At 42.7% G+C, this 19045-nt stretch overlaps 2 protein-coding genes across 3 annotated transcripts; one reads left to right on the top strand and one right to left on the bottom strand.

Moving 5' to 3' along the window:
- Positions 1-426: 426 nt before the first annotated feature.
- neu4 (sialidase 4) lies at positions 427-6421 on the top strand. Of its 2 annotated transcripts, none has more exons than XM_088610156.1 (4): positions 427-796; positions 1056-1162; positions 3469-3724; positions 4627-6421. In XM_088610156.1, exons 3-4 carry the CDS (start codon positions 3478-3480, stop codon positions 5580-5582), a joined length of 1203 nt encoding a protein of 400 aa, XP_088466282.1. In that variant the 5' UTR covers positions 427-796; positions 1056-1162; positions 3469-3477; the 3' UTR covers positions 5583-6421. The 2 variants fall into 2 exon arrangements, with proteins under 2 accessions (XP_088466282.1, XP_088466274.1); XM_088610148.1 differs by having other exon boundaries at positions 430-796; positions 942-1162.
- On the bottom strand, positions 6408-13326 carry LOC148676641 (transmembrane 4 L6 family member 1). Its single transcript, XM_088610169.1, has 6 exons — positions 13147-13326; positions 12246-12455; positions 11754-11822; positions 10860-11029; positions 9023-9194; positions 6408-8264 (listed from the first exon to the last, which is right to left on the bottom strand). The coding sequence occupies exons 2-6, from the start codon at positions 12420-12422 to the stop codon at positions 8250-8252; spliced, it is 603 nt and encodes a 200-aa protein (XP_088466295.1). The 5' UTR covers positions 12423-12455; positions 13147-13326; the 3' UTR covers positions 6408-8249.
- Positions 13327-19045: the final 5719 nt, after the last annotated feature.

Raw genomic sequence — 19045 nt, 5'->3', positions numbered from 1 at the left:
TTCACCCGGGTGAGCTGGGTACAAGATTTATGTATTTAAGATGTGTTTACAACAGCTAAGACAACAAGTGTAAGAACTTCAGCTACTTACAGCCGAGGGTCCTGTTCCTCTGTGAGAGAACTGCACTAGAACATATTTATGTACCTGAACACATAATTCTATTGTCATTAGAAAAGAAACAAGAGGCGACCATCTTTCCCGGCCCCGCAGTCAAAGCAGATAACCGAGCCTCTTGTGACAACACAGCATGTCTGGACTTGTGTCAGAAAACAGCAAGCAGATTAGCTGCTGTTTTAACATCTGCTGGTTTTCCAAGAGTCTCGAGTGGCTTCCTATGTTGCGAAGTTTAACGCAACACACAGTCAGTAAACAAGATGGAATGATAATGCCATTAAAAGAATGCTTGAGAGACCAAACAGAAAGCAGAAAAAGAAATGTATTCAAATTGTGCTATAGCTGGAGGTCCTTTTCAATGTAATAACAAAAGACATAGAGTACGTTTTCTTTAACTGTACCAGCCTAATGAGCTTCTTTTCTTCCTTTCATTTGGGGAGCCAGTATATTTACACACAACAATGCCCTGGTGTGCTGATGCATGCGGAGCTGTAGTAATGATGAGCTGAGCTGATTTCTGGGTCAGCAGGCACCCTGCCCGCACTCTGTGAATGGGGCTCAGTGCTGGGCACTGACACTGGACAGCAGAGGGAGGACTATAGCTGTTCGCCCTCACTCCTATCTGTACGCTCACATCAGACTCTTCAGCAGAGCTCTTCTGTGCTCTGACCGGGATCAAACTGTAAGTTTTCCACTTTAACAGTGTTTTTTTTTATTCTTCTGATGCTGTCGACACAAGCTTTTTTTAAGGTGCGTGTGTTTGATAACAGGAAGGTTCTTACAAAAATGGTCACGTGTGTCAAAAAATGCCTTGTTCTCTGTGTTAGTGTCTGTGTGTTCAGCAGCAATGGGCTCACCATATTTCCCAGCCCGGACCGTGCTGTTTCGGAAGGAAGCCAGTGGCGTGACTTACAGAATCCCTGCCCTGCTCTACCTGCCAGGCTCGACGACTTTCTTGGCTTTCTGTGAAGAGCGGTTCAGCCCCGACGACGCCCAGGCCAACCTGCTGGCCTTGCGCAGAGGAATCTTCTACCGTAACTACGTAGAGGTGAGGCGCTCCTGCCCCCATCTGCACAGCGCGAGACCCCGCAGGCCGATGGACGAGCACAGGCATAAAAGGGCTGCCTACTAACAGAAGACATTGCCCTTTCTGCCAAAGGAGATGAAAGATTTGTATTGCACGAGCCCACGGTGTTGTGAAACCAACTGGACAAACCTAACTTCTTTTTGTGTTTGTCTCGGAAAAAAAAACAACAAAACAACATTTCAGCATGTTGTTTTCTCACTAGAAAACAATACCAAAGGGTCAATTTAAATTATAGCTTTTGTTTTTAAGCTTTTTATGTGAATGAGCTCACTATATTCAACCAAATTAGAATAAAACAGACTCTTATTAAATACGAAATATAATTGATTTGATGAACTGTGTGCTTTTTGATGCAGCTTTTGCTAAGCGTCGTGAGGGTAACTGGTAATCTCAGGGGTCTCTCCCTTTCAATTCAAATCAATTCAAGCTTTATTTTTTCTTAAGGGCAATTTGTTTTGCAGCACAACAGTACAACAAAAACAACATTTTCCAATACAGTATTTAACATACTTTCAGGAGATAGCAAATATGTTACATTAAGAGTAAAACTGCAGGGGAGAACACCAGTTTCCTAAGCCTCTTACTGTTACACTTATTGAAGTATTGAAGTATCCCCCAGATAGGAAAATTGTAATTAGTATAGATTGAGAGTGGAGGGGTGAGGTGTGTTTGTAGAAGGGATTTATGTTGATCTGATTTGTCCTAACGATTTTGCTGCTTGTCTTCATTAATTTTCACAGTTTATTACAATTTACAGCACTTATGTTAATAACCCAACAAGCAAGACAGTACTGTATATTAAGAGACTTTCAATAAACATTTTGTAGAGGAGTGTTAATATATTGTACATTTGTATACCTTAAAAACGCTGTATTCTTAGAAAAAGTTTCCATTGACCATTTATGTAAATAGCCTCACAGCATTTGTACCTTCTTAAATTTTTTATCTATGACCTGTTCCAGTTACATATAATCATCAAAAAATTCTGCAGTCTGACCATTTATTAAATCGGCTGGAGTGGGATTGCAGTGCTCCTAAAATCAATGAGGGGTTCGTTTTTTCCCCAAAAAAATATTTAACTCCAAAAAGAACTCACCATTCAATAATATAATTTAGGATGGGCACTTGATCACAGGGCTGTCTTCAGCAGACTTAATGATATTGGTCTGTTTGCTCTTACGATCGGTAGGGTACAATAAAAGGGACAGGACACCACCTAGTGGTGATTTGGTAGAACTGCAACGAACATCAGATAACTATTCCACTACTTTTCACGTTAATAATAATAATAATAATTGCTTACACTTATATAGCGCTTTTCTGGACACTCCACTCAAAGCGCTTTACAGGTAATGGGGACTCCCCTCCACCACCACCAATGTGTAGCATCCACCTGGATGATGCGACGGCAGCCATAGTGCGCCAGAACGCTCACCACACATCAGCTATCAGTGGGGAGGAGAGCAGAGTAATGTAGCCAATTCATAGAGGGGGAGTATTAGGAGGCCATGATTGGTAAGGGCCAATTGGAAATTTGGCCAGGACACCGGGGTTACACCCCTACTCTTTTCGAGAAGCGCCCTGGGATTTTTAATGACCACAGAGAGTCAGGACCTCAGTTTTACGTCTCATCCGAAGGACGGCACCTGTTTACAGTATAGTGTCCCCATCACTATACTGGGGCATTAGGACCCACATGGACCACAGGGTGAGCGCCCCCTGCTGGCCCCACTAACACCTCTTCCAGCAGCAACCTTAGTTTTTCCCAGGAGGTCTCCCATCCAGGTACTGACCAGGCTCACACCTGCTTAGCTTCAGTGGGTTGCCAGTTGTGAGTTGCAGGGTGATATGGCTGCTGGATAAACGTTGAGAGCTGTTCGTTAAAAATTCTAAAACCCGACTAATTCATGTTGGCATTCCATTTGAAATTATTTTAACTGAATTCTAACAAACAATTTTACTTGAACATAACACTAATAGACCATGTTTAACAATGCGACTATTTCATCAACTTCTGCTCCCCTCCATCCTTGTATGCAAATTGCAGGCAATGAGCATACAGTCCAATATAATGAGTCGTTTCACTGTTCTTTCTCGGGTTTTAACTGGGAGAGATGCAAGAGCCAAGAGCCAAGGGCCTGGAGCCGTGAAGCCCATTTAGCTGAGCACTTTGGAGGGGGTGGAATCCAATTCTTCCACTAGCAGCGGATGATTTGTGAATTTAAAAACATCAGAAAAAAAGTTGACTAAAAATGTCCACTCTGCAGTGGGAGGACATGAGAGCACTGGAATCCGCGCAGCTGAGAGGTTACCGGTCGATGAATCCCTGCCCAGTCTACGATGAGTTCACCGGCACCGTCTTCCTGTTCTTCATCGCCGTGCTGGGACACACGTCCGAGTCCCAGCAGCTCATCACCGGCAAGAACGTCACGCGGCTGTGCTATGTCTCCAGCGGGGACCAAGGGCGGAGCTGGAGCTCGGTCACGGATCTCACTCAGTGCACTATCGGAGACACCATCGAGGGTGGGTCGTCTTCCCGCTTCGGCTTCGGCTCCTGCAAGCGCTTAAACACACCGGTGCACAGTGTGTTGCCACACTGTTTCCTGTTATTCAATCTTATTTTCTCTCCAACCAGAGAGTAACCCCCCTCTTCTTCTTCTGCTACACTGTTCGCCAGGAATAACATCACCCAGGTGTTCAGTGCACTGAAAATGCTTAATTGTTTTAGTCACAGTAAATTTGACTCGACCCGCTCGGCTGAGGGGCAGCTCCCTGCCAGTAAGACGATGAAGCTGAAACCCCCTGCAGAGTGAAGAGTGACCAAGGGGCAGCTGTACAGATGGAGGAGGGATGCACAGGATGAATGTGAGCGAGAGAAGGGGCAGAGACATAGTTTTGTTTTCCAATCAAGCCTGTATTTAGTGCCTGCTGTGTTACCCCTGTGATCCTCAGCGGAATGGTGAATGAATCAGACAGTGTTTTCCAAGGGAATGGAGTGGAAATGCCAAGATTGTCTGCCCCTTGGCCACTGTGTGGCAGTGAAATTCTCACATTATCATTAATCACTGAATCCCTGAGTTCACTTCCTGGGGTGCTACCTGTTTGGACTTTGCACTTTCTCCCCGTGTTTGAGTGGGTGTCCCCTGGGTGCTCTGGTTTCCTCTCACAGTCCACAGGCATACTGGTAGGTTAATTGGCTTCTGGGAGAACTGGTTCTGGTTCTGTGAGTGTGTGTCTGTCTACCCTGTGATGGACTGGCTTCCTGTCCAGAATGTACCCCACCTTGGCTGCCCCACGACCCTGAATTAGATGAATTGGCTTAGAAGTCCCTGACTTAGAAAATGGATGGATGGACATACATGCACACACACCTCACATGCTCCCTGCTTCATATGTGCGTTGGTGTTTATTTTTTCTCTTGGTAGACTGGGCCACCTTTGCTCTGGGGCCGGGCCATGGCATTCAGCTGAAATCTGGACGACTCCTCGTCCCGGCATATGCCTACTACATCCACTGCCGGGAGTGTTTCGGCAAGGTGTGCCTCACCACACCGCACTCCTTCTGCTTCCACAGCGACACTCACGGCCGCACCTGGCGCTTTGGGGAGTTCGTACCGAACCTGAAGACTGTGGAGTGCCAGATGGTGTCGGTGGATGAAGAGAGCGGCACAAATGTCCTGTACTGCAATGCCCGCACCCCGCTGGGATACCGGGTGCAGGCACTGAGTCTCGATGATGGGGCGGTGTTCCAGGAGGGGCAGCTGGTCCAGAAGCTGGTGGAGCCGCCTCATGGGTGTCACGGAAGTACAGTGGGTTTCCCAGCACCCCTTGACTTCCAGTCTCAGACTTTGTCCGCCACCCACAAAGCTCTCACCGGATGGCAGGAGCAGGCATCCCAAACGCTCCTAAGATCCCGCAGCACCATGCTGGACAGAAACCCTGTTGCTCTTCCCACCAGTTCACACTGTGGCAAAAAGAGTGAGCTCCACAAAGGTCAAAGTGCAAAGTTCCTTCCTCCTACCTGGGTGATCTACTCCCACCCCACATTCCCTTCGAGCCGTCTTGATCTGGGGATCTACCTCAGCCTGTTCCCCAGAGACCCTGACAGCTGGACCGAGCCCTGGGTCATCTACGAGGGTCCAAGTGCCTACTCAGACCTGGCTTACCTGGAGCTGCCTTCCCTGGACTCCTTCGACAGCCCCCCAGGCATAGCGTTCGCATGCCTGTTTGAGAACGGTACCCAAACCCCTTACGAAGAGATTTCCTTCAGCATCTTCACATTCTATGAGCTCATTCGTAACATCCCCAGGGGAGAAGGTTGCTTCAGGGGGAAAACTGAGATGAGGCGCAGCAGGAAATGGAATCACTGCAGTGTTGCCTAGAGATGTCCTCACCTCCATCCTGCACCAAAACTGAGGCTGATTTCACTTTTTCACCATTCTCTATGTGTTCACTTGTGCTGCACAATCTTAGAGCATGGTTATAGACTCAGAAAACCCACCCATTAAAGCCGCCCTTCCAGTTAATAGATCGGGTCCTGTCGTCCATGGAATTTTGGTTCAAGCTGGGCTGTGACATTAGTCAAATATGACTGGGATTCCTCCAAAACTGGTTTGTTAAACAGTGCCCCAGGCAGTTGGGTCCACAGCTGGGAAAGGTGTCCTCAGCTTGCAATGAGGCAATGGGTTTATGTCTTCCCAGGTAACTTTGAGCTCCTTTTAATGCTTCAGTTCTGCCATTGCTGTGATGTGAAAAAGAAGCAAAGGCCGACTGTTTAGGTTGGCCCTTAAAGGGGTGGATAATTGGGCTGGATAATCTATTTACATGATAGAATAAGGTTTAAAATGTCTGGGTTTAAGCAGGAACCACTTTTTCATATAAAGAATAATCCACTGATGTGTGGTTAATGATGCTGTCTGTTATGTTTTTCCACTCCAGGGCTGTCTGCTGACGTAGGCTGGCCCTTTGGTAAACATCCAGCACATCCAGTATTGGCCTGTCTTTTGCACAATAGCCGTATTTCATAACCCATCCTGTTGTAAGTCTGTGGTGAGAGTGAGATCAATCCAGATCTCACTGTGAAACCTAAGAGCAGAGATTCTGCACTGAGCAGGTTATCTCACTCCAGCTCCATTCATGTCAGCGCACTACTGTGCCATTAAAGAGGACATGCATTTGAGAAAAAATACTTTGTAACAATCAATAAATCATCGGTACAGTACATTCTCATTTATTCAAACAATGTACACCAGAAACGAAAAGAAACATTTATCCATTTTTGGGAAATTATACAGTAATATCACCATCGTTGTCAATCTGTTTGAAAGTAAATGCTTAGGGATTTTTTGGTGGGTGTAAAATATGTTTGTCTTCAGCATTACTTCTGATGAAACAGCTGTTACCATTGAATTGCTGACAAGTGTGCAATGAATGTAACAGTGCAGTAATTTTCTAAAATGCCATTCAGTCTGTTGATATCATAATGCATGGGTATAGTACCCGGCCCTGCCTTATAATGACTACTGCCAGTCATCTGCAAGGTGCTGTGATTACTGATCGCAAAGAGGAATCTTCACTTGTAACATGCAGTGATGAATGCAAGCATGTTTTCTGCGTGGCATTTTAATGGTGTGATATAATCGCTGTGATCCTCAGTCTGCTGAAGCAAGAATTGTCCATATGAAGCTCCTTGGAGCCATTAAGACATTTCACTAATGGAAGTGCTTTTCCATTGCCTCTCAGTATATTCAGCTCTTCCTAATGTATGTGTCAAATTTAACGCTGCATATTACATGAAGTCCAGTATCCAAATACTTAACTGGTGCTAAAATATTTAAATCACTCATGATAATATTTTAATAATGAAATTAATTAATACATAAAAAGATTGTGAGCATTAATAAATACTCCATATAGGTCTTTCCAAAAATGCACATATCAGTCATTTTACAGTTTCCTGTCTACTGGTATTGAGGAAGATTTACATTGAACAAATTATGCTGCTGGTAAATTTAAATGCATTCATTTCATACTTAAAGGGTTCCTAGTCATCCTTTTAACAGGAAAGTTGGTTTGTCCTGAGCTTTTGTGGAGTCCCTTGCATGTAAAGCATGGTAACATATAGGCACCATTTTCGAAGGTTTTGTATTTGACATTCTGAATCACCTTGATAGATACTCATGAACTTCACATTCATATATACTCTCCCATTTCCAGCTGCTACAGCTCCTTGCACTGACACAGGAAGGATGAGAACTGTCTGTGCTCTTGCCCAGTATCCCTGATGTCCAGCCATTTGGCTTCATACACTCCAGAATAAGGGAGACTAATGGATAACTGAAGACATTTAACATTTATTACTGACAATTTGGCACATTCATCACTGCAAACAGTGATAAGTTAGGGATACCTTGCTCAACACCACCCTGGAGGTGATGTGAAACTATGACTGCAGAGTCCCAGTCATACTGGGATAATAACTTTAGCCAGATTTTTACCATTGATAAGAATGAAAGAGCACTTTCAAACAAGAAGAGGCCAGTTGCCCCCCGCCCCAGCCTGTTTAATAGCTGGATGAGCTCTTGAGGCCACACTACACTCTAAGTATGCATCTTTACTGACAGAGCCACCACAAGGCAAAAAAAAAACAGAACAAGAATCAGAACCATTTTTAGAGACTGATGGTGGAACGTGAGCCCCAGCAAAATCTTTTCAGAATGACAAAGCAGGCACAGAGATGTGGTGGAGCAGGCTCTCTGTGGACAGTCTTAAGGAAAAGGTGGTGTTGGACACAGGGCTCATCCTGTTCTGAAAGCATGTTGTCCCCGTGCAGAGTCCTATTCTATTGCCAGACGACAGCATGGGAAACGAAAATCACACAGCACCCGCACCAGTTTTCCATACTTTTCTCTTCAGCAGTTTTCAACGAGTCTCCTATGAAAAAAATCAGTTTCACTGAATAAACTGAGAGAAAGACCTGACAGTCAGTTCCCACTGTTCCAAAGGTTTAAAGTGCCTTTTTCCTCCTCTTCTGTGAATGGATTGTTTCTTCACACTGGGCTGACCTACAACACAGAATGTTTGCAATTCGTCATATACAGTACTTAATACAGACATTAGGCCATAAGATTATGAGCAACAATTGTCATTGCAGTGGACAATCAGTCAAAGTTTCTTGCAATTTTCAAGCCAAAGTCTCAGAATAAAATCAAGCAGGCGACATCCCGCAGTCAAATTAATTTGACTCCTCAATAAGCAAGTTAGTAATTATTATTTTTTTTAATTCAGATAAGCCTAGCAAAGGGTGACACACCTAAGCTTGTGAAAGTGGTTCTGTGGCACTGTGTGTGTGCAGATGTTTGCCAGCTTTGAAGGCATTGAACAGGAGATGCAAGAGACCCAGCAACAGAGGTGGTGAGAAGTGACACATTGGTTGAAGATGAATAAAGAAGGGGTTAATAGATATTCTGTTAATGATGAATGTACCTGCAGCTGAGGTTTTGTAGTAAGTTATTATAGTAAAGCATTTATAGATGCACACTAACTCTACAATTAACCGAACCCCAACCTATGCTCCTTGATGCTGAATATCTGGGGATGTTTTAACATTCTATAGAATTTCAAATTGTAGAAGGTTGATGAGTAATAGGATATTTGTTAAAGCACTATCAAGCTAGGACAGCCACCTATGTTTATGCCTGATAGGATGTTAGACAGATCACATGACCTGAGGGTGGTCTCTCCTGGAGTTTCGTTTCTAACCTACGGTGCCCAGCAGTGTTTGCGACCTGACAGAATGGAATTCTGCCAGTCCTTTCCCTACCTTGTTGTGCTTGATGTCTGGCCCACACAAGAAGCCCAGGATGGCGTTGAGGACCTGGATGATGCAGAGCAGCGCCTGTGTCCCGCTGCTGGCCAGGAGGGTGGAGAACAGGACCACGTTCCAGAGTACCACGCCTTGCGGCTCCAAACACACCTCCTCCCAGCTGCTGGGACTGGGAAATCAGGACACAGAACAGCACAAGTGTCAATGGAGTTGAGAGGAATCTGTGTGTCCCACCTTGCTCATCCAGCCATGTAAAGCATCCCAAAACCCCTTCCAGCACACACTACCATGTCCTTGAAACTGCACAAAGTGCTTTAGTGAAGAGAGATATGATACAGTGGGCTGTGAATCCACTTCCTGGACAACCAGAACAGTGTGGTGGTGAGCCACAATATTCACATACTGTATGTCTAAATCATTGTTTCCCAGTCTGCAGTCCCACACAGCTGTTGGTGTCTGTTCCAGCCAAGTTGTCAGCTACACCATTGAATTTGTAATTGACTTAATAGCAGGATCAATTTGAACTGTGTGACTGTTTTCAGATTTTAAACTTATTGGAGGTAGCCTTTTAACTACTGCATTTCCTAATTAAAATCAAATCCCAAACTCTTGAGTCAAAAAGGGACTTTTCAGTCTTTTCAGACTTTTAATCAGCTTATCAATTCAATTAAGACTTGATTTAAGTAAATAAGCTCAGCTAGAAAGAAAACCAGCAGGTACAGTACAGTATGTGGACCTCCAGGACCAGGATTGAGAACTTCTGGTCTAAATTCTAAAATCCAAGCTCCTGAATGTTAACTATGCAAAAGAAAGCCACAGCAACACCAGCCCATACTGTAACAGAGGCATCAGTAATGACATTTAATTGTTCTGTGAGGTAGATGCAAGATCATTCAGGGATATTAAGGAATCATGAAGCAAGTGCACCAACTTGAGAGTATCTTTATTGTAAAATCGAAACCCCCACTCAATCAAAATAAACTCAGTTTTGACCAAGATATTTCTTCCCTTTACTAATGTCCTCCAGGGCTCTGATGTTGTTCTCATTATGAACAGATGATCTTAAGCTGTATATCGTATTCACTGTATAAGCGGTTTCTTTAACAAGACAGTAATTGACAAGTTTCCATATGTTAACGTTCTTATAATCTAATCATTTATTTTCATAAAAGTAATTTATTTCTTTGCCATTTATACACAAGGGATAACATTTAATATATGAATACAAATGTATTTTACAGAAACTGTGATATTTTAAATATTACAGGATATATTGTACATGTTGTTATATGTATTATATGTATTTGCTTATGTGTATTAATTTTACAAGCTCTTTACCGACAAATTACAGCGTGTACTTGTGTATACTTACAGACGATGATATAAAACTAGTGGTCCTCAGCAGAATGTAAAGTTGTTTATAAAGAGTGTTGGAGTAACAGAAAAACAAAACCCAACAGCAATAATTAAAGAACAGCTGGGCGTACAGTACAGTATATTACAGTAACAGTTATTCTCTGCATACTCTGACTATTGATCAGCAACTCAATGAAAAGTAAATCTATTAGTTTCATAGTTTTGTGTTTGTGAATTGGTAGATAAAATTTCACATTTGTGTGTCCACTTCAATGTTTTCCCTGGAGTGAAGTGTGGAAGTGAAGTGTAAATTTCTGTTCCACTAAACGATTGTTTGCAAGTTCTGGTTAAGTTAATTTAAGACTCTGTTTTTGTTGTTGTTGTTGCTGCAACACTTTTCTTTAAAGAAGCACAGATTTCAAAACTAGCTGTCGATTTTCTGTTAGCGCTATATTGACGCGGTGACAGCCACCCTTACCTGGGCGTCTTGCGCTCCAGCGGGGTGCCCCACACCTGCTCCTGTGTGCCGTTGCTATAGGTCTGATTGTACTTGCAGAGGGGTCCCTCAACCAGTGCAGTCCCACTCGTTACGAAACACAGCGTAGCTCCTGCTATCGCTATAGCAGCATATAAAATCGAACACAGCATCTGCGTGGCACAAACAAACGGGCACTGACACAGGGTGCTGATGAACCAAGTCGCCCACCCAGTTATTATTTCGCACAATCACACGAGCCAGTAGTATATGACATTATTTTGAATGAAGGTAAAAGCTACTTTTCCGGATGTCTAAATTGAATAACATACTCCACTTGAATAGAAAATGTATTTCTTTCCACAATTTTGACACGGGTGATTTCATAGTAAAGTGCATTAAACTCGCCTTTCGCAGCCTGCTATAGAAATTAACTTGTACAAAAAAAATGTTCATCTAACTTCCTACAGTGAGCTATGCTGCAATGGCAAAGTCCATACATTTTCTAAACGCTTTATCCAGTTCAGAGTCTCGAGGGAACCGGAGCCTATCCCGACAATCAACGGATACAATTATACCTTGGACGGGACGCCAATCCGTTAAGACATACACACTAAGACCAGGGCGAATTGTCCCGGAAACCAATTAATTAAGTATTGTCTATGTACTGTGGGAGGAAATCGGGGCACCCGGAGTAAACCCACGCTAACCCACATACAAACTCCACACAGATATCACTCCAGGGCCCTGGCGCTACGAGGTAGCACTAATAATCACTGGATCGCTGTGCCGCGCACAGAAGCAGGAATACAATTGAAATATGTATACTGATGTTTATATTGGACTATTTTTGTGTCAGAATGCTAATTTCGGTCATGAACAGAAACGAGTCCTTACTTCACTCCTAAAGCCGCACCTCCCTTTCTTGTGACTGCTTGTTATGAACACCCTCGCAGCTGGGAGAACCTGGAAAGATGGAAAGAAAAGGTAACTAACCTAACCTACTGTAGAGACGTGACTTGTGAACCTGTCCTGGTTTGAGATCTGCAGAAACCACAGACCCACGCCGAAAGATCCGACACAGTTCTCTGAACTGAGATTTGATCATAATCGGCAAATCTGAGATGAAACAGTATTTGCAATGGCTTTAATTTGTATAGAAAACACTACAATAAAAAACACGTTCTCTTAGAGGTAATTAACTGGAACTTTAAAACAAATTAAAGACCTCTAAATAAGCAATAGTACATTATATTTGTTATTTTTTGCTTAATCATAACTTTAAATTATCATGACAGTGACGATAGTATTAACAATATTCACCAGCGTCTTTTTTTAGTTCATACGTTCACGTTGTTAATTAATAAACATCAGTCTGCAGACCCTCACCAACAGTCCTGACGCCCACAGTCCTGTTCCCAAGGTAGCGTATTTGGTAATGTGCCCCTCCCTCAGGTAACGGGATTGCAGGTTTGGGAACAGCAGCAGCGTGTTGGCAAGCATGGAGACCAGCGCCAGGGGGATGAGGAGAATCCCCAGAGCTTTGCCACAGCGAGCAATACACATCTTCGAGTCCACTGCTCGATCTGTTGCGCCGCACTGCCACACACACACCACGGGCGAATTAGAGCACACAGGCACATTACTTCACACATAAACCAGCAGCGCTTTTCCCCAGCACGCAAAACGAAAGAATACATATTCAAAACCTACTTTTTAAAAGTATGAAGACATTGAAAAGGAATGAACTGGCAAACATGAGCAAGCTGCTGCTAACTATTGCAAAGCCTTTTAAGTCGCCGGAGGTAAAGGGCTCCGACGTGCTTCTCGCTTGTGTTCTCTGGACAACGAAGTCTCTCAAATCAATTATTTCTGGCCCAACAAGCAAAAGCGCAGCACTATTCTACTATTCACTCTAACAGAGCAACGTTACAGCAGTTCGTGTCCTTTTAGTATAATTTGCAATTAGCGTTCATAACATTTCTAAACAAACAATGATTTTGGACATTTGAACGAAAACAGCTTATACACAGTAACAACATCAGCTCCCGGAAACCAGTATAGGCAATATTTATACCCTGAAAACAAAAAAAAAAAAACGTTTTAAAATCTTAAAAACTAACATTACAACATCAAGATTTGCAATCTTTTTCTGTTAAATGGTGATTTAATCAAATCTCACCTGCACTGAAATTAAACACTGAAGTGACGCTACAAATATAGTTTTGACAGGAAGATATCCAAAATCAATAGGGGCGAGAATGTAAACGCGTATCGGGTCTGGACTCACCTCAGTGAAGAAAAAGATGCTTGACTTGGGTTCGATGCCAGCTAACTTTTGGTGTCTGTTATCTAGAGTGAGCAGATTTCGCAAAACCCGGGAGGGCTGGGACAGCTCAGTGGTGTGTTGAGAGATCTGAGGAACCCTCGTCTTTTTCGCGAGTTAAATACAGTCTGCACTTCCTCTATCACTTCACTACCGCATCACTCATCCAGCTCCTGGTTAGATGACCAACTGCCTTTGCAAGCCTGAGCTGGGCAAAGTCCTCGGTTTCTTTTTTCGCTCTGCCTCCCTTCTGACATCCGAATTTTGTAGGCGCACCCGGTCGCATATTAGTTTAAAATATACAAAAGGAGTGTCACAGAGTGAAAAAAATGGGTGTGAGACAGCTGGTGTCAGGGACTATATTGACTGCAATGTTCCAAAAAAATGGCCAATGTTCCAGTAAGGGCTGTCCTGTTTCTGATCCTGTTCTTTGAGCTTTACCTCATGTCAAAGGTCACCTGGCAACACACTGCTCAGAGTTGAGAGGATGAATCGAATGACACGTTTTAACCATGCCTTCTCTTCTGAAAAGAGAAGAAAAGAGACACAATGTTTCGGCTGTGGGGCCTTCTTCGGGTGTCACACGCAAAAAAGGCTCCACCGCCGAAGTGTTGTGTTTCTTTTCAACATAGAATAAACCTTTACTTGTTCCTTTGCAGCCTACGCATGCGAACGCGGCTACCCACTTGAACCACTCCAGACAATGTATCCTTACACCTGGCCTTTTGCATTTATGCAGTTTGTTAATAGACAAACAACTGTTAGCTCTGCCAACACCCCAGACATAAACCCCAGCCAGGAGCACCCAGCAGAGGATCTGAGAGAAAAAGTGGGGGGAATGCAGGAGGCAGTATTGGACCCAGCAGAGGACTGTGTCACCATGGACTGTGCATTGAGCAGTGGAGGAAAGTGCTGGCATTGTCTTCTTCTTACCCAATGCAGGACTTTGATTAAACTGAGGAGGGAGGCAGAAGGGACTCCTCACCACTCGTAATTGGTGTGTGGTGAGTATACTGGTGCTCTTGCATCATCCAGGTGTGGGCTACACATTGGTGGTGGTGCAGGAGAGTTCCCATTACCTGTAAAGCACTTTGAGTGGAAAGTCTAGTGTAAGAAATAATAATAATAGGACAGATATCTATTTGCCAAGTGTAAGGTTCAAGTTTACATCGCTGTATTTTTGTTCATTTTCTTGTATTTGTATTCACTATTTATTACAATTTATATACAATATTTTAAAAATATTGTATGTGTTGTATTTCTGCTTCATCACTCTCACTGCACCTGTTCTCTCACTGCACCTAAAGCAAATTCCACCAGATATTTCTGTGTGGCAATACATTTTATGCTGCTCTATTTTGTTAAAAGGTAATACAGAAAAAGGCAAGTTTAAACCTAATTATTTGCATTCCACCTTCTTCATCTATTATATGCTTTGTCCTTTGTGTCTCCACTCAACATTGTTGTAGATATCTAAGCACATAAAGGTGTCACTCTCAGGTATGCACAAGCTTCAACCTGGAGATGATACTGTAGTACAGACAATGCCCATGTTAGGACATCTTCCTTTCTCTTAGAAGAATCCGACTCTGAGAGCAGTGCTTGATTTGCACTTTTATGTTGGAGAATGGAGGCAACATTTGTAAAAACCACTTAGTTCTTATGCAAACTCAAAGGGCGCCACCTGACACAGATATACCCGTCTCTTTCAAAATATACGTATAAAATAGTTGTTACAAAATCACGTTACAGAAATCATGTACAGCATGTATTTCACAGAGATTTGATACTACGCACCACTTCTCACAAGTTCTGGTTATCACGATAATGAATCATTCTCACCACAGTGAGTCTGAACTTCGCGTTTCCGAAAACCGAAATAGCATAGAATTACATTCCGAAACACAAGCTCCCCATTAACCCTTCAGTTGTGCTTTCCACGAAAACTGTTTCTCTTTTCTTTTCGCTAAACGGGAACATTTCCCTGCACCGCAAACTAAATCAATAAGCCACGGCTTAACGTGTTTATACTGTACGTTCAGCAATATAAATATCCGTGAACTCACGAAAAGTTACAAATGATTCAGCTCACCATGTTTAGCCGATCAATTGTACTGAAATGATTTAGAGCCCTTGTTATAAATGCCATGCTGTTACAAAGCTAATAGAAAGCATTTGTGCTGTTACAACTTTTCAATTGTTCTTTATTAACTCATCACTGATTAATCACTGTGGAATGAATTCAATTATTTCTGTGTCAGCATCATGCAATAGTGTTTAGGGTTCTGAACATGGGTTTGAATCCTGGGAGAGAATGTATCCCTACAAAAACATACTAGTAAACCTGGTTTACTAGAGAATAAAAAAACATATATTTATTGCTTGTAATAGTAGAGAATTGCGAAATTAATTTGACCAATTCAAAAGATCTGGAAAAGCACAGTGTCTCAACAAAAAAACCTGAAAACATTTGATCTGAATAACTCCCTCTCTCAGCATGAACATTTGTACAGTGTTCCAAAATTAGCTTCAATGCATTTAAGCAGAAAGGGCTAGCTCTATCCTCCATTTCTCCTTTTTTAAATCTGACTAAAATACATTTTGAGTGTAAATGACAAACTCAAAATAGAAGTATGTGATGAGGAAACTGAACTGTATCTTGCAGTTTGCTTCCCAGTTCCTTCAGCCAGTTCAACCTGAATTTTGCACATCATGTTGGACAAGAGTCACTTGGACAATAGTACAGAGTGGACCGGGTCATCTGTCCCATCCCAGAGCACGTGTTCACTGGAGAAACCATGTGGGTCACACTCTGGTCTGTGTTAGCACAAGACATCCTTTTGGAAGCATTTCTACCAAATTTAATTGGCTGGATTTCATTGATAGCTCACTGCACACTTCCGTTCTTTGCTAAAGCAACAGTCAAGCAGTGACTTTGCAGATTGAATAATTAAATGTCCCAGGTTTGAACCAAAGGTGAACACAGTGGGCATTGACCATTTATGCAGGGATGCCTTGGTTGAATGCAATGTGCAATCCACACAATTTGTCAATATCGAACTTGCTCATCCAAAATGTCTTCACAAACAAGCAAATCAAGTCATAATTAAAGTGTATAGACTTACAGTACTACGTACTGCTATTTACTATGGTATATTTAGCTTGAAACCTGGATTGTGGCTCTGTTTCAGGAAGTTTTGGTAGTTTGTTATAACAAAACCAAATTCTACAAAAAGAAAAAGACTTCTGGTACTTCTATAATCAGGAACGGGCAGCATGGTGGTATGATAGTTAGCACTGGTCTTGCAGCTCTGGGGCCCTGGGTTCAAATGATGGACCTGGGGTGGGATTTGGAGTTTTTACATGTTCCCCATGTCCATGTGTGTCCCCATGGGGTTGTCCAGTTTCCTCCCGCAGTTCAAAGACATACTGGTAGGTATATTGGCTGGTGCTAGTGTGTATGTCTGTGTGTCTACCCTGCAATAGACTACTGTTTGTACGGGGTGTACCCCATCTTGCACCTGTTGCTTATAATAATAATAATAATAATAATAATAAAAATTGTAATAAAAATAATAATAATACCATGAATGATCAGCATGTCTTTGGACTGTGAAAGGAAAGCAGAGCACTCCAAAGAAACATACGAACACAGGGAAAAAACACAAACTCCGATGTGGCAGATGGCATCCCAGAAATTGAATCCAATGCTCTTCAAGCCTGCAATGCTAACCATGGAGTCACTATGCTGCCCTGCACTTTTCTAAGCAAATTCAAAGAGCTTATACAAAATCAAAAAAAAAAAACTTTTCATTTCTATGTCACAGAAGAACTACATTCTGTTCTATTTTGTTGTTTTCCTGAAGTTCTACATTGTGGTGAAAAAGCAAATACACCCTTAAGGTTTTATGGTTTAAAATATTTAGATATACAGTAATTTAGCTTCACCTAGTCTTCACCAAGTTCGAATAGTAGATACAACTAACCTATTGTGACACATAATACACACAATACTATATTACATTAATTATAAAAAAAACATTCAACAATCAATATCTTCGTGTGAAAAATTAAGTGCACCATCTCAATTAAGAGGGTATGTAATCAGATGCACTGAAGTGTGCAAGTGATTAGTTGATCATCGGGAAGTGATTCCATCTGTATATAAAAATCAGACAATTTGTCAATTTGTTTGTGGGTTAGTGGTTATGCATCATGTTTGGATAATAAAGTCTGTGGTAGTCTTAAAGAAAGAATTGATGCTGCTGATCAGTCAGGGGAGTAATTTCCAAACAATACGAAGTCCATTATTCCACAGTAAGACAGATATTCCACCATTCAAATAATATTGCCAAACTACCCAGCAGCAACCTACCAAGTTCTCTCCAAGATCTACAGGTAACTGTAATGCCCCCAGAAGTCCCAGAAAACCCCAGGGTTACATCTAGGGATCTACAAGCCTCTCTCACTTTGGTAAATGTCGGTGTCCACCAGCCTGAAAAGCTTGAATAAACATTGAAAGGACAGCTAGGAGGAATCTTCTGTACTCCCAGAAGAACATTACTGAAAAACAGCACTTGAATGAAAAAACAAGACATCTGGAACAATTTGCTCTGTACAGAAAAGTAAGAAGTGGTATTGTTTGGCTGTAATGCAAAACATTGTTTTTGGTGAAAACACTGCCTTTGACCAGGAGGACCAGCATCAAGCACGGTGGTGGTGGGGGTGATGCTTTATGCTTGCTTTGCTGCCTCAGGACCTGGATGTCTAGCTGGATCTGTCCAATGGCTAAAGCTGAACCCAAAGTGGAATACACAACAGGACAGTGATACAGACTACACAAGCACATCTGTTACAGAATGGCTCAAAAAGAAGACAATTAGGATTTTGGAATGGCCACGTCAAAGTCCAGACATTTATCCCATAAAGGTGTTGTGGCAGTGCAAGAACAAGACAGCTCTCAAACATCACAGTCAAGGCACTTCTTTAAGGAAGAGTGGGCCAAAATTCCTCCCAGGTGATGTGAGAGACGGATTAACTCTTTAGTGTTATTTGTTGAATGAGGTTACTTTTAGGACTTGATGAGGTATTCCACTTTTGTGTATTCCACTTTTGGTTCAGCTTTAGCCATTAGGTGAAGGTCAAATATAGGTCAAATATATCTAAATGTTAAATTACAAAATCAAATTTAAAAAAAAATCGTAAGGGGGTGTATTTCATTTTCCAAAACATTGTATACTGATGGAAAAAAGAAACACAACACCTCCTCCTCCACACTCCGTCTGCGTGGAACAGGCTGAAGAGTGACTCATCCGTGAAGAGGACCTGATGCCACTGCTGACAAGTCCATCACAGCCTCTGTCTGGCCCAAGCCAGTTGTGTGTGACGTCTAGGAGGTGTGAGCAGAGGGCCTCTGACAGGTCGCCTTGCTCTAAGGCCAGCAGCATGGAGCCTCACTGTCTTGTCACTGTTGCGGGCATTGTGTCTGCCGGCAGTTTCAGCAGCAGTATGGGTGGCAGATCTGAAACAATCTCTCGGACCAGTCTGATGTGTCTGTCCTGCTCTGGTGTGGTTACTCGAGGGAGACCGGATCTTGGTCATCTGTCCTGCCGGTCTGCTGAAACCTCTGCAGCTGGGACACAGTGGAACAGCTTACTCCATAGTGTCTGGCAATGCTGGCACATGACATGTCTGCCTACAGCATGCCAATGCCCTCTCCCTTGCTTCTGGTGACATTTTCAGCATTATAGAATGTACAGAAAACTTTTTCTTGCAGTGACCTAAGCTTTGAATTAAGGCCTTTTTAAAGGTGACCTGATCTGTCACCTGGACCTCGATCGGTAAAAGTGCACCTAACAACTTT

Source organism: Lepisosteus platostomus, chromosome 2 (assembly GCF_059453375.1).
Source record: "Lepisosteus platostomus isolate fLepPlt1 chromosome 2, fLepPlt1.hap1, whole genome shotgun sequence".
In the NCBI taxonomy this organism is placed as follows: Eukaryota; Metazoa; Chordata; class Actinopteri; order Semionotiformes; family Lepisosteidae; genus Lepisosteus; species Lepisosteus platostomus.
The sequence above is the reverse complement of the archived record's forward strand: the minus strand, read 5'-3'. Positions and strand labels throughout refer to the sequence as shown.

Bases quoted from the DNA above. Each gene is read 5' to 3' on its own strand.
- neu4 (XM_088610148.1), top strand. From the start codon at position 962: ATGGGCTCACCATATTTCCCAGCCCGGACCGTGCTGTTTCGGAAGGAA. The intron at 1,163-3,468 runs GTGAGGCGCTCC...TCCACTCTGCAG, and splicing joins TCTACCGTAACTACGTAGAG to TGGGAGGACATGAGAGCACT. The intron at 3,725-4,626 runs GTGGGTCGTCTT...TTCTCTTGGTAG, and splicing joins TATCGGAGACACCATCGAGG to ACTGGGCCACCTTTGCTCTG.
- LOC148676641 (XM_088610169.1), bottom strand. From the start codon at position 12,422: ATGTGTATTGCTCGCTGTGGCAAAGCTCTGGGGATTCTCCTCATCCCC. The intron at 11,823-12,245 runs GTGAGGGTCTGC...CCATCTTTCCAG, and splicing joins TGTGGGCGTCAGGACTGTTG to GTTCTCCCAGCTGCGAGGGT. The intron at 11,030-11,753 runs GTAAGGACTCGT...TGTGCCACGCAG, and splicing joins GGTGCGGCTTTAGGAGTGAA to ATGCTGTGTTCGATTTTATA.